General features: G+C 41.3%; 1 protein-coding gene across 1 annotated transcript in view; it reads left to right on the top strand.

Moving 5' to 3' along the window:
* Positions 1 to 14,505, top strand: part of LOC122798415 (1-phosphatidylinositol 4,5-bisphosphate phosphodiesterase gamma-1-like) — a 3,104,897-nt gene that overhangs the window by 1,842,311 nt on the left and 1,248,081 nt on the right. The window contains exon 15 of the mRNA XM_044067334.1: positions 9,435 to 9,542. Within this exon, the coding sequence (XP_043923269.1) occupies positions 9,435 to 9,542 (108 nt within the window). The remainder of the gene's footprint in view (positions 1 to 9,434; positions 9,543 to 14,505) is intronic.

The following is a 14,505-nucleotide window of genomic DNA, read 5'->3' as shown; positions in this document are numbered from 1 at the left end:
ATATGTTATATGAACTCTACTACCTCATTCTTCAGTTTTACCTATGAATATTCCATTGCAAGTGCAAACTTTCTGGACATTACTATCATAAAGGAGATGAACAACAGCTTAACTACCACCTTATATAAAAATTCATGTTGGAAAAACAGTATCTTGCATTATGATAGTTTACATCCACGTTATGTGTTTCGTAATATTGTGAAAGGACAAATGACCAGAATATTTAGATTATGTAGTAATGAACAGGATGCTATGGAATTAATAAAATATCAAACAGAATACTTTATAGATAGGGGTTATCCTCCTGAATTAATCAGCAGGGTAACAAATACTCTATTTGAAATGCCAACCCTTAAAAGAAGGGAAGGTCATACTCCCTATAGAAGAGAGAGCAAGAAGGGCATAGCATATGGGATTAAATACACTAATGATGTTGAGCAATTAATTAAGATCATTAGAGGAAACTGGAAGATATTGCTCTTGGACCCTTTTCTGTCACAATTAGTTGGGAAGGAACCTATATTTAGGTTTAATAACTGCCTAAATATTAAGAGGTTACTTTGCAAAGAAAAATTAGATATTCTTCCTGTTGATATAAGAGCGAAATTTAAAACAGGTACTTACCCATGTGGTAAATGTTCATTATGTAAATACATCACTAAGAATCAAAATCTTGATATTTTAGGTATAAACATGGTTTTTAAACCTACCTTTTATGCTACATGTGATACACATAATGTTATCTACCTGGCAACCTGCAATCTATGTGATGCATACTATGTAGGGATGACATCACGTAGATTCAAGGATCGTATATACAACCATGTATACGATATAAAAAAGAATAATCTTACAAATGCCTTAGCTATGCACTGTCATGATAGACCCCAGCATAGTTTTAGCTTCTTGGTATTGCAGGTTGTAAATCCCAACAGGAGAGAAGGGGACCATATAGGCACTATTGAGATGTTTGAATTAAGATGGATATTGAGATTAAAGGCCCATGTTGAACCAGGACTCAACTCAATGGTTAGTATCCGCCCTGTCCTTCTAGGGTCCTCATAAGATGCTTTGCTGTACCTTCTCTTCCCATCTAATTTGGACATTAATTATTTATAATATTCCAGGCTATTATGAAAACTTATTTCTAATAATCTCAGCCTTTTTGTAATAACCTTTCATATTATATGCTAGCCTTACTTCCTGGTTTCCCTATGCATGATTTAGGTCCTCATTTTGTTATATTCCTGCAACTATTGTTTCACCATATATAATCATGGTACATCCATGTTTGATTATGGTTATAGGAGTTCTTGTTAGTATTTTTGTCTGTGCACTTATCATATATATTGTTATATTTAGTAATCTAATCATAAGATCAACGCATGATTTTAAGTAGTTTAAATTCCATTAATTGAAATGTGCACTATATGAATAGATAATCATGTAGGATATGAATATATATTTAACATATATGTTTGCTTTATGTTTTAGTTTTATGCATCCTTATCATCCTTGAACTTTGATCAGATTGGTAATTATTTTATTTGATACCTATGATCAACTTGTTGATGTTAGGCATTATTAACATTTTATATTGTTTATATACTTTTTAAAAAATTTTTTTGAACATGACTCCGTAATAGCGGAACATTTTTAATTTAATTTTATGATGGACTACCATTTTGCCGCTAAATAGGAAGTATGGTTTTTTAGCGCTTAGCTAATACACTTTACGGTCAGGTAGTAAACAGTGATTCTGGGCACTGATATTAAAGGTTAATATTTTATATTGAGGCCTTTGACTAGTACGTCTGTTTTTGATAATTGATTTAATAGATATTATCCTTAGTCCGCAGTATATGCGGTTTGACGAACTTTGTCATTCAAGTCTATGAATAATGTGTAGAGAAGCATCAATACTGAAAATATGCATATAACTTATGATGTATACATTTTATTCTTTATAATTTTACTAGTGATAAATTCTAAATTTTATTGGCAATGAATTTATATGCCTGAGTATGGGCATTGGTAGCTTTTAAGAACTTCTGCTCCTTTAAACTTTAGAATTATTATAGTCTTAATTGCTTAATTACTGCCTCATGGATTGTTTAATTGATACCTGTTTTTGTATATAAGAGAAAGTTTTTTTCTGTCTAATTGTAACCTGATGAAGCGCACCTGTGTGTGCGTGAAAGCGCTCGTTCTACATTAAACTTTTTTACTTTTCATGGTGGTTCCTTGCAGTTTTTATTCATCTCCAAGATTTTCGGAGTATTGAACCCGCGGATGTCTCTCCCTCGGATGGGTCCGGAGCCGCTGAGCAGTCACCGGCTTCTGAGGGTGTTTTCAGGTCTCAACATTTCTATGTAAAACGGACGTCAACTTCAAAAACAACTTCTAAGTCTAAAAAACTGACGCATGAGCTACATGCTCAGGCCCCTATACCTTAAAAAACAGGTGATCAAAATGGCTGAGGACTTAATTACCTTGATCAGTGGTTCCCAAACTCCTCCCTGCTAAGAGGCCTAGGCAAGACACTGATTATGAATCTTCAGATCAGGTTTCTATTTCTTCTGATTCCTCTTCTGATCAGGACATTTCTATACCACCCTATGAGGATTCAGATGCAGAAGAATCCATTCCATCTGCATCTGCTCCTGAGGATTATTCTTTTGGAGAAACCTTGCATACTTTAAGGGAACATTTTCATTGGGATAGTCAGGATTTCTCTGAATCAAAAAAGAGGCTTAGGGATTTCCTCCTTCTTCCTCAGCATAGGCCTTTGGCTATACCTCCTGTATTAGACATTGTTGATGATGTGTTTTCGGAATCAAGCATAGCTCCTTATTCCCTACCTCCGGCTGCTAGTAAGCCAGACAGAAATTACAGGGTTCCTGATTCCCACAAATTTTTATTCAAAAATCCTGCTGCTGATCCTGAAACTATCTCACAGGGTCCCAAAGGTGTAAAGGCCTCTACAGCCAAAAATCCTACCCCCTCTGATAGAGATTCCAGGGCACTGGATAGATGGGGAAAGAAGGTTTATACGTCTGCAGCCTTGGCAATTAGGGCCTTAAACTGCCAGTTTCATATGCTTAAATATCAACAGCATGTTATGGGCTTATTGAAACAGAAAATGATGTTGATTACGGATTGTGTGGAAAATAAAGAATTACAGGAATTATTGCACGCTGCAGAACAGGTTGGAAAGCATACTTTGCAATGTGGTTTTGATTCCTTGGAGGCCTCTTGCAGGGCCGCAGTTACTGGATCTGTGATTAGAAGGCATCCCTGGCTCAAGGAGCAAAATCTGCCTGATCATGTTAAAGCTAAATTGTTGGATGCACCTTTACAGCATGATACTCTGTTTGGTAATAAGGCAGAAGAGGTTTTAAAGAAAATGGAAGACAAAGCTAAATCTATGCAAACTGTAAAAGATTTCTTACAAGTGCAGCCACCCAGTTTCAGTAGGCACTGGCCGAGTACAAATTGCTCCTTTCCTGTGTCCAACAGAGCCTCACAAGGCAAATCCAGGTGCTCAAAAGTCTCTAGATACCAATCACAGGGTTCTTACAGGTCAAAGCAATGGGGTGCCTCTACCTCCAAATCTGGAGGAAACAAAGCACAACCCTACAGTAAGCAGTCTCAATGACTTCCCCCTACCATCACCAAGCACTTATCTTTTGGCAGCCCCCTTGGGGGGAAAATTAGCACTTCATGCTCAAAATTGGCAGTTAATTACCCAGGACAAGTAAGTTTTAAACATAGTATCCCAGGGGTACAGATTTAATTTCCATACTTTGCCAATTCCAAACAGTTGGCCAGATCTGCCACAAAATCAATGGGCAGAGGCCCAGAAACAAGTTGCATCGCTCATGGATATGGGGGCTATTCAAACAGTAGCAGAACAGGAAAAAGGACACGGTTTTTATTCAAGACTGTTCCTGGTGCCCAGAAAAGACAATGCCTGGCGTCCAATACTGGGCTTATCGATTTTGAACACGTTCTTGGACATCCCAAAATTCAAAATGCTGACTTTACAACAGCTACTGCCCATGCTGGGCAACAACGCTTGGTTAGTGACTCTAGACTTAAAAGAGGCATACCTGCATATCCCAGTAAGGGAATCGTGCAGAAGATAACTCCGTTTCAAGGCAGGTTTTTTGCATTACCAATTCTCTGCCCTGCCCTTTGGCTTATCTACTGTGCCCAGAGTCTTTACAAAGTGCCTGGCACCAGTAATTGCATTTTGCAGACAAGCATACAAATCTATCCTTACTTGGACGACTGTCTCATTCAAGCAGAAAACAAGGACATTCTTCTTCAACATCTGGCATTTGTAAAAAGGCTTCTAACATGCCTAGGGTACACAATAAACGAAAAGAAATCACAACCGGTACCCTCTCAAAAATTTACATTCCTGGGTGCAAGCTTGAATACAACTGCCCAGATGACTTGCCTTACGCCAGACAAACAAAAGCAACTGACTATATACTTCAAACAGATGGCAACAAAAACCCAGTTATCAGCAAGACAAATTCTGCAGGCTTTGGGGTTCATGGCATCCTGCATTCTACTAATTCCATATGCAAGACTGCATATGAGGAAACTACAGTGGTATCTACAAAGTTTATGGAGTCAACATGGTCACAGTCTGGAAACAGTGATTCCTCTCATTCCCTGTCTACAACAGGAGTTTCTTTGGTGGGCAGAGACATGTCACCAGAACAAGGGACGGTCTTTCACTCTACCCCCTGCCACCCAAACCATGACTACATACACATCAGACTATGCTTGAGGAGCCCACCTGGCGGTGAGATGCATTCAGGGCATATGGAGCCCAAAACAAATGCATCTGCATATCAACCAGAAAGAGATGCTAGCTGTTCAGAATGCCCTGACAGCCTTCAAGGACTTACTTCATCCAGGACAACTACTGATAAAGATGGACAACACCACGGTTATGTGGTACATAAACAAGCAGGGGGGGTACACATTCCTACCCCCTTTGCAGACTAGCCATGGCATTGTGGGGCACAGCCTTGACTTACCAAGTACATCTTCAAGCTCAATTCCTGCCAGGAAAACAAAATACTCTGGCAGATGACCTAAGCAGAAATTTTATGGACCCTCATGAGTGGAAAATGGATCCACAAGTCTTCAGCATGATAACACAGAAATGGGGGAGCCCAGACATAGATTTATTTGCCTCTCCCCAAAATTACCAACTGTCCAAATTCTGCACAAGGACTTATCACAGACGAGCATGGAAAGTGGATGCCCTATCCTTCAGTTGGAAAAATCGATCAGTCTACGTCTTTCCTCCTCTGCCTCTTCTCCCCAAGGTCTTACTAAAGGTCAGACAGAAAAACCAAAAATGATCCTAATTGACTTGGACTGGCCTCTCAAGCACTGGTACCCAGTTCTAAGGAAAATGTCTCAACTCCTTCCTTGGTACTTGCCTCAGATACCTCATCTACTGTCTCACCAGAGCAGTCAAATTCTGCACACTCATCTCCAAACTCTGAACCTGGCAGCATGGCTGATCATGTAATTATTCAAACAACACCTCTCAGTAAATCTTCAAAGAACACCTCTCAGTAAATCTGCAATGGATGTCATTCTGGAAGCCAGAAGGCCTAGTACTAGAAAATCTTATGCTGATAAATGGAAGAGATTCTGTGCTTGGAAGCAAGCACAAGGAACAGACACAGCAAAACCAAATATTCCTCAGATTTTACAATACTTGACTGAGATGCTTGACAAGGGCCTATATTTTTCTTCAGTAAAAATCCATGCCTCTTGCCATCTCAGCTCATTACAAGACCATCTTTTCTCATCCTCTGCTAAAACAGAATCTTAGAGGGGCCAAAAATGTAAGGCCTCCCAGAAGATCACCAACTCCTGCATGGGACCTCAATTTTGTGCTGGAAAAACTCACCCTGCCTCCTTTTGAACCAGCAGCTACTGCAGATATAAAGTTTTTTTCTTGGAAAACATCTTTCCTTTTGGCAATCACTTCAGCAAGAAGTGTTTCAGAACTGCAGGCCCTCATGGCTGTGGAGCCTTTTATTACATTTTACCCGAACAGGTTGTCCCTCAGGACCAATCCTTCCTTTATGCCTAAGGTGGTATTCAGTGTGGCTCTTAACCAAACTATTCATCTGCCAACTTTTTACCCAAATCCGCAGAACAAGGGGGAGCGAATTCTGCATTCATTGGACGTACACAGACAACTAAGATTCTACTTAAACAGGACCAAATCTCTAAGAAAGTCTGAGCAACTCGATGTGTCTGATAAGGGCCATGTAAATTGGTACTATAACTGCCTTGTACCTGAATGCCATACCCTTATTTATAAATTGGGCAGCATAGAATGACTTTCTTACTGTCTTGGCTATGTGTTGGTCAAAGGCCAGATTGCTTTTTAAGTATGTTCTTAAATCTCTAACTACTGGGTCAATTCTTAAAGGTGGTTTATCGATGGAGTAATTGGCTTGTGTGAACGTTTTCCCAAAGGGGCACTATAATGCAGTTCTTTCATTGAGTTGTAAACCATGGCATTGGCACCAGTCATTTGTCCGTGTTAGGCCCTTTTTCAGGATGTTAGTGTTTTTGGGGGGGTATCTGTAATAGCCCCCAATTTACACTCATCTGCAAACTTAGTGAACTAGAGACCCTTGGCATTAGGTTTGACTTCCAAAAAGTAGATGCCAAACAGGAGCAGGCTCAACATGGATCTTTGAGGTACTCTGCTGACGACTGTTCTCTTGGTGGAGGTGGTTTCACCAATCCTGACTTCGAGTCCTATTTCTGAGCCAACTGGCAATCCAGCAAGCTGTGTAAGTTTGGTGACTTTGCCATTACTTGAGTGAGGGATAGTATCAAATGTCTTAGCCAGGTCAAGGTAGGTGGTATGCACCATCTTCCCCTCATCCATTATCTTGATGACCCTCTCAAAGAAGTCTACCAGGTTAAGCAGGCAAGACCTCCCCTTGACAAAGCCAAACTGTGATGGGTCCAATATCTGTATATTGCTAATGGCTTTGTCGATCTTTTCCATGATTAGTTCCATGAGTTTGCATATTAGACTTGTCAGACTGATAGGTCTGTACTTTTATGGGTCAGTTGATGGATCACCCTTGTGAGTAGGGATGACAGTTGCTGTCCTCCATTCACTTGATACATAACCAGTTTTGAGGCTGTATTTGAAAAATGGCTCAAGTGGCTATGAAAAGTCATGTTTTAAGCTATTTAGGAAGCAGCATGGAATATTGTTGGGGCCTATTGAGACGGCGTTTTTGATTTTGGCAAGCCCTTCCAAGACCTGCTTCCTGTTGATAGTTGGGGAGATGCTAGAAGGGGCATTTCTTACGATGTAGCAGGTGGGAGTGGGGTTAAAGTTTGCACTGAATTTGTCAGCCAACGGATTTGCAACGTGTTTCTGCTCAGTGAAGATGGTGCCATTTGCCACCAGTTCAGCACACTGCTGTGTTTTACCTTTAAAATTTCAGACGTATCTAAAGAAGCCCTTGTGGTTGTCCTCAGCCTGAGTGATTATGCTGATTTGGTAGTTGGCCATGTTGGACTTAATCATCTTAGTTTCTCATTTAGTTTAATAATTTTTCCCCTGGTAACTTTCATATTGACAACACACCCCTTAGACTTGACTCAGTTGTCAGAGACTTGGGGACAGATAGTAATTAATCCTTTGACCATCACTTGTTTACAGTAGTGAGGAAATCGTTTTATGTTGTGCAACTTATAAACAAAGGTATGGTCCAAGGAAGTCATTATTCCACTTAATCGGCATTCATCAGACCTATCATTGAATACAGTGCCCACTCTGGAATGTACCTAACCAGGCATATCCAACAAGTGGAGCATCCACAGACACTACCCCTTCTCTGGAACAGGCTCCCTCCCCATCCATATGAAGCAGAGTTCCTCCCTAATCCAATTCAAGTGTAACTTGGATAATTGGATGGGGAACAGGAAATTCAACCCTGGCTTGGCACCTACGTCTCTAATGGACACAGCGTGTAAATGGTTCACCTCCCAGGCCCCCTGCTTGTAAATGTTTCATCTCCCAAGCCACTGATTACACTTATCAAGGGTACCAGAACTTGTCAGAGGTTTGGGATGCATGGCTAGGCTTAAAAAGGCTCTTGTAGTCGTTAGCCTAGTAAACCCTTATGAACCAGTGAGCTCTAGACTTTGAGAGTAGCTCTTTTGGCTATGAATTTTTTCCCTTTCGTTATATACCCTGTTAAGATTGGGATTCAACTAGTGTGATTTGTTTTAGTGTTCGTTATGGGCTTACATCTGGTAGATACACAGGTGTCTCCCGTTTGTTGCAGGGTTTCAAAGAACAATTCTAACATAAGTTGCTGTGATCTTGAGGTTTGGGGGGGGTGGCATTTTAATAAACTGTTACTCAGTAATATGTAGTTAGCTTTAGAACAGTTTCTGTTAGAGGTTTTGTGGGTTTTCTAAGCTGATCTTTATTTCAAAGGAGATAACTTTGTGATCTGACCTTATCAGTGAGGGTGTGACGTGGGGGGTGTGGTACTGTGGTTCCCCCCATGTTGATGAGTAATAGACCCAGTGTGTTAGAAACTCTGGTTGGAGTATGGCCTATCTGGTCCAGGGTATTTGTGTTGATAAAGTCCAAGGAACATTGTGCCTGCACATATAAGGCCCTGTGTGTTTCCCTGTCTAAGGAGGAGTAATTAAAGTCCCCCTTGAACTGTTATGTTGCATGGTAAGTCCCCCGTGAATAGGTATGTGGTTGGATGGTGAGTTTCTCCAGTGGGTCTAGGTACAAGTTATAAGATTCTTCAGGCAAGGATGGTGACCTATAGTTACATAGGCTACTGTAAGGGACTTTATCTGTGGTGACTGTAGGAGTTCTGGTCATAATTATAGCACTATATTAAGATGGTACAGGATTTGTCCAGAATCAAAATTCATTTATATTTCACAAAGAAAGTATGGGGTGATAAATCTACATTTCATTAAACTGTGTGGAGCATCTCATACTGCTTCCATTTCATATCTCCTAGTTCTATTCTTACATTGTTTTTATCTTCATGTCTCTGTCTACTTCTTTCCAACATGATGATTCCATCAGGCACTCTCTCTTTATTCCTCTATGTTATACCTGTTTGTAGATACATGCTGCCTGTTATAAATAACAGAAACATGATTGTAGCATAAATGTAATTAAAAAAATCTTAATAATTGTAAACATTGCACATAATTGCTTGTCTTTCTTGTACTTCTTTGTTTGATTCTTGGTTGTAAACCCTGGGCTTTGTCTGGAAATGGTCCACTTGGATCATTACTGTACTCCAGTCAACAAATACATAAACATACAATATTTTGTGGCCAAAACGGTACTCATTGGTTTCTCCATCCTGTTTCAGACTTGGAGCCCTCATTATTTTGTCCTGACAAGTAACAAGATCTACTACTCTGAGGAAACTTCTCGTTACCAGACCAATGATGATGAAGATGATGATGACCAGAAAGAGGTACTTGGAACATATGTTATTTAAATAATTGATCACAGGAGACATGATGATATGATCATAATACAATATTTGTGTGTGATTTGTCGGTGATTCTGAAACTTTTTCACACTGCAGCACACTTAGCACTGTAGATTTTTGGTATGGCACACCCATGTTATGAGTTAAGTCGTAACTATTGTATTTTATGTTCGCTATTCAGAGTAAGACAGTAAGACACAAACTACAGCTATACTACAATAATGCATCAATGAAAAATGTATGCAGTGTTTTAAGTTGAAGTTAAACACTTTACTCTCAGTGCTAATATGAGCCTGCTTTGAATTACATAATTATGTTAGAATTATTGGCAGACAAGCACTTGGCTCCTGTTGTATAGATTTCAGTTCAGATTTTACATATCTCTTAATGCAACTTAGGTAAGAAAAAAATTATTCTCATTAAGTAAATCAAATGGCAGAAGAGTGCTAGCAGGGTTGTCACTAAGTCACCAGATCCTATTTCATCCATCCATTCAGTCCAACTGTTGGGTATGGATCCACTTGTCTGACCCAATCCATCCATCTGCTAGTGCTCTTAGCCTCAAGCTCCTACAATTTCTTCCTTCCCATAATCCTCCTGTGCCCTTCCTAGCTTTAGATCATGTTTGCCACCACTGTGAATGGACAGTCCTCCGGTGTCAGCATAGTGCTTTTGCCATTATTTAACTGTTTTGGGTTTTCTCTTTGTCTGTCTTATATAAATATTTTATACTGTTTCTGTCCTGAAGTTGTTATTCTTAGCATTTATGTATAGTTTTACTGGTTTTTCTTGGCCTCTCCTCCTCTCGGCATTCAGACCGGTTGCCTAATTGCAATGCACATTCCAGGGAGAGTCAACTGTCTAGTGGACAGCTTAGCTGGGTGTATATTAAGGCCTCACAAGTGGACCCTCAACTCTTTAGTTGCTCAGCAGATTTTCAGTCACTGGGGCCATTCTTGCTGTGACTTGTTTGCTTCTCCTTCCAGCATCAAATGTAGCAGCTTTTTCCCCGACACCCCCAGAGGGGCAATGACCACAGGATGCTGTTATCTGTTAGTGCCCCCCTTCCAGACTTCTTTGTGCCTTCCCACCAATTTCCTCCATTCCCAAGTACATTCAGAAAGCATCATCATCACGCAGATCAATGGTAAATGTGGTTCCCTGTGCTCAGGCCTCTCTCAAGCCTTCCTGAGATGTAGTCCACTAGATAACTGGACATTTTCTTGTACCTCTCTTGTCAGCCTCACCTGGACTTGAGTAGTCTCAAACTAACTGCATGATAGCTCCAGTTCACTTTATGCCCATGGACCCTTCCTTTTCCCAAACATTTTTTCACATTTTATCAAAGTCTCAGACGCAGTATGTCCATAATGTCTGCAAAAGTAAATGGAAAAGTTTTTCCATTTGAGCTGTGAATCAAGATTTGGATCCTCTTTACTGTTTCCATCCCAGGTATATTAGTACTTCCATATCACTGCTGCAGTATATTTCACCTAAGGGATCTCCTGCCAAGTATAGCCCAATGTTCAGCCAGTATACCAAAGCCTTCAGCTCTTCTAGGCGCTGTACATAACACACATGCTTCAAGTGCATGACATAGGGATGTAGATAAATCATCACATTTGAAACTGTACAATGAGTTTGCATACATTAATAGGAGAAAACATAATTTCCATTGTTATTTTCATGAAGTATATATATTTTCTTTTTATGAATTTTCATTTATTTCAACAGTACATAAATTCCTGCCTTCTGTGAAAATCTCATTCCTCCTCTGAACATTACTGTGCATGTACACAGAGTCAATTTAGTTCTATAAAATTTGCCCCTTTTCCTTTTCTAAAGGTGCCACCTCCCATTCTTTTATCTTCTTTACAATATTCAGAACGTCTGTTATGTTTGGTTTGTATTTTGATTTCCATTTTCTTTTAACTGTTATTGGAAGCTAGTATCATTCTAGGCAATTCAGATCCTATATCCCAGCACAGAATAATAAATGTTTTGTAGTCCTATCTCACCTTCATTCTTACATATGGGATCAGAGCAGATCCTCGGCTCCGACTCTGTCTATTTACAAGCTGGAAATCTTCTAGATGGCTTGTGGCTAGGTAGGTATCCCATGGTGTTACCAATACAATCCCCAGATCTCATTTGCCGCGTCGACAAGTTCTGTTGTGCTTCTTTTTGGTTTTGGCTAATTTTTTTGAATTTATTCAAAATTTTTGTATTTTCTAGACTAACCTGTTGTATCATAGTTGTTTAGCATGGTTAGCGTAGTTTATAATAGTTACCTTTATAATTGTGCCTTTGTGTGCAATCTTTTGGTAAGTTGGCCTTTTGGCTTGATCGTATTGGTATCCTGTGTACTGTTTTTCGTGTTATTCGTAGTTTGGTATTTGTAGGCGCCTTTTGTGCTTAGTTTGGTGTGTGTGGTTATTAGGAATTAGTCTAAGTTTTTGGCGGATTCCTGCTTGCTAAATTGTTACCGTAGTTAACAGAACGAGGTTCCGTTCTGTTTTGATTCTTTAGTCATAAGCTTTATTAGTGGTGTTGTCAGATGACGGTTCTGATTTTCTTAAGTTTCACTGTATTCTTGTTTGAGTGTGTGACTTTCCTGCCTTTGTCTGTTAACTAGGTCTGTGTTAGTTAGAAGACCTAGTTGTTTTCCATTCCCCTCCTTGCCTGGGCTAGGCCCGTTTAAGTTAGAGGACCTAGTCCTCGTTGTGTCTTTCTCTTTCCTGCAGGGCTAGGCCTGTTTAAATTAGAGGACCTAGTCCTCTCCCTTTTCTTCTTTCTGTGTGTGTGCCCATCTTTGTGAGAATGTCCAAAGTTAGTAAGGACCATAAGCCATCTGGCTTCAAGAAATATATTAAATGCTCACAGAATATGTCCATCACGGGTGGCTACAGTAACTGCATTCACTGTCTAGGGGACATTCAATTACAAGAAACCTGCTTATTTTGCCACTCTTTCAGTCCTAGGGTGTTGCAAGAATGTAAGAATAAGCTCATCCTAAAAGGTCTTCTTAAACCTTCCTTTGAGGAAGATCTGGCTAGCTCTTCCTCTTCTTGTAGATCTCAGGGATCTAAAAAGGAAAAGTCCTCTAAGAGGCCCTCCCCGGCACCAGCCACCTCTTAAAATCACGAAAACGGATAAGTCTTCTGCTTCTTCGGCTCCACAGAGTTTCATGCCAATTGAGAGCACTACTGTGACTACAGGGTCATTTCCAAGTATTTTGGAGCCGACCGCTGAGACCATTTCACGGAGCCGGTCTATGGATCCTGTACCGGTCTCCCCTATATTGAAATCTGCGATACTTCAGAGATCCCGCTGTCCTACTCTGTCATCCAGGTCTTCCAGAAATTTATCGGAAGAAGATGTGTAGAGGGTAGTGCTGAGACTGTTGAAGTCATCTGCTTTGCCTAAATTGCTGTTGGCTCCGACCCAGTCAGTTTGGGAGCCACTTGAGTCCGTTCAGCCCCCTTCGATCATTCCTCCTCCGAGCCATGCTGGTCTTTCGGAGCCAGAGTGTTTGGTACCACTGGTGGAACCTTCAGCTCCAGCTCCTGCTGTGGCTTGTTCGAAACAGAGTTCTGCTTTGACACTCTCGGCACCGTCCGTAGTGTTTAGGGGCCGAAGCTCCCCCGGTCGGCCCCGACAGGGATGCTTGGAACCGAACTTCTTTGGTTCTGAGTCTTCCTCTCGGAGCATCGGCAAGGGTGAGTTTGGACCTTTTGTCTGTCTCAGAGACGATAGTTCTGGGGTCGATGGCATCCTCAGAGCCGGGGAGGTCTTCGGAGCTGGAGAGGGCGGCATTCGAGATGATGATGAGTGTGCTGTCCCGGTCGTCAGCTCCTACAAGATGTACCGATACTCTTCCCCCTAAAGCGCACCTACTTCTGTCTCGACTCCTACTCCCTCCGTGGATCCATGGACAGCAGAGACCCTCAGCCTCTGGAGCAACCGGCTGGTGGCCCCCACTCTTCTGAGACCTCTCTGGAATATCCTTCTGAGGAGCCCCCATGGAAGAGAACATGTAAGCGGAAGCATGTAGACTCCTAGGGTGAGTCTCTGACATCTGACACTGACTTCGAGGAGTCAGAAGGGTCCCCCAAGTCGTCCTGTGATGATGTCTCCTTCGTAGACATCCTGGAAATCCTTAAACAGAGGTGCGGCTGTCCCACTGTCACCTTTTCTGATGAGGAGTCAGTGTACCTGAAGGCTTTCGGGTGTCAACCTTCAGCCCCCTGGGTGTCTGCACCCTTTGACGAACAGATGGAGCTAATTTGCCGAAAGGTGTGGGATACTCCTGATGCCATGGAGCCAGTCCCCAGGAGACCGAATAAGTTTCTTTCTGACCCTCCAGAAAAAGATTTTTTGTCTAAAGGTGTTCCGTAGATTCCATGGTGGTGGCGGCAGCCACTAAGAAGGAGCTAGGTGAGACTACTTCTGTTCATCCACCGAATAAGGAGTCTCGAATGATGGACAGATATGGAAAGCGTAGCTTTTCTTCAGCGGCATTTACCCTTAGATCGCTGAACTACCTTGCTCACTTCACTTGGCTTCAGAGAGATCTCCTTAAAGAGTTAGGAGATTCTCTCCAAGGTACATGTACTGAGGGAGTCCCTGACAAGGTGTGTGCCCAGTTGTCCACCTTGAACTCTATCGTCAACTGTTCCATGCGGCTTATTTCGTATGCAGCAGATGGATGCGAGTAGATCAGCGGGTTCAGGAATTTCCCTAAGGCGTCATTCCCAGATGCGTTTGTGTAACTTTGTGGAACTGTTGAAGTCTACCTTTACCAATTCCCCCTTCGACGGTTCCTCATTGTTTGTACCCAAGGTAAAGGACTCTCTCACCCGGTGCGAGCAAGAAGGAAAAACATACTTTGCCGTGTGGAAGTACGTTTTATTGTTCCCTCTAGACCATACCCTAAGGGTCAGAG

Source organism: Protopterus annectens, chromosome 3.part1 (genome assembly GCF_019279795.1).
Source record: "Protopterus annectens isolate FY-2018-M chromosome 3.part1, PAN1.0, whole genome shotgun sequence".
NCBI lineage: Eukaryota > Metazoa > Chordata > Ceratodontiformes > Protopteridae > Protopterus > Protopterus annectens.
The sequence above is the reverse complement of the archived record's forward strand: the minus strand, read 5'-3'. Positions and strand labels throughout refer to the sequence as shown.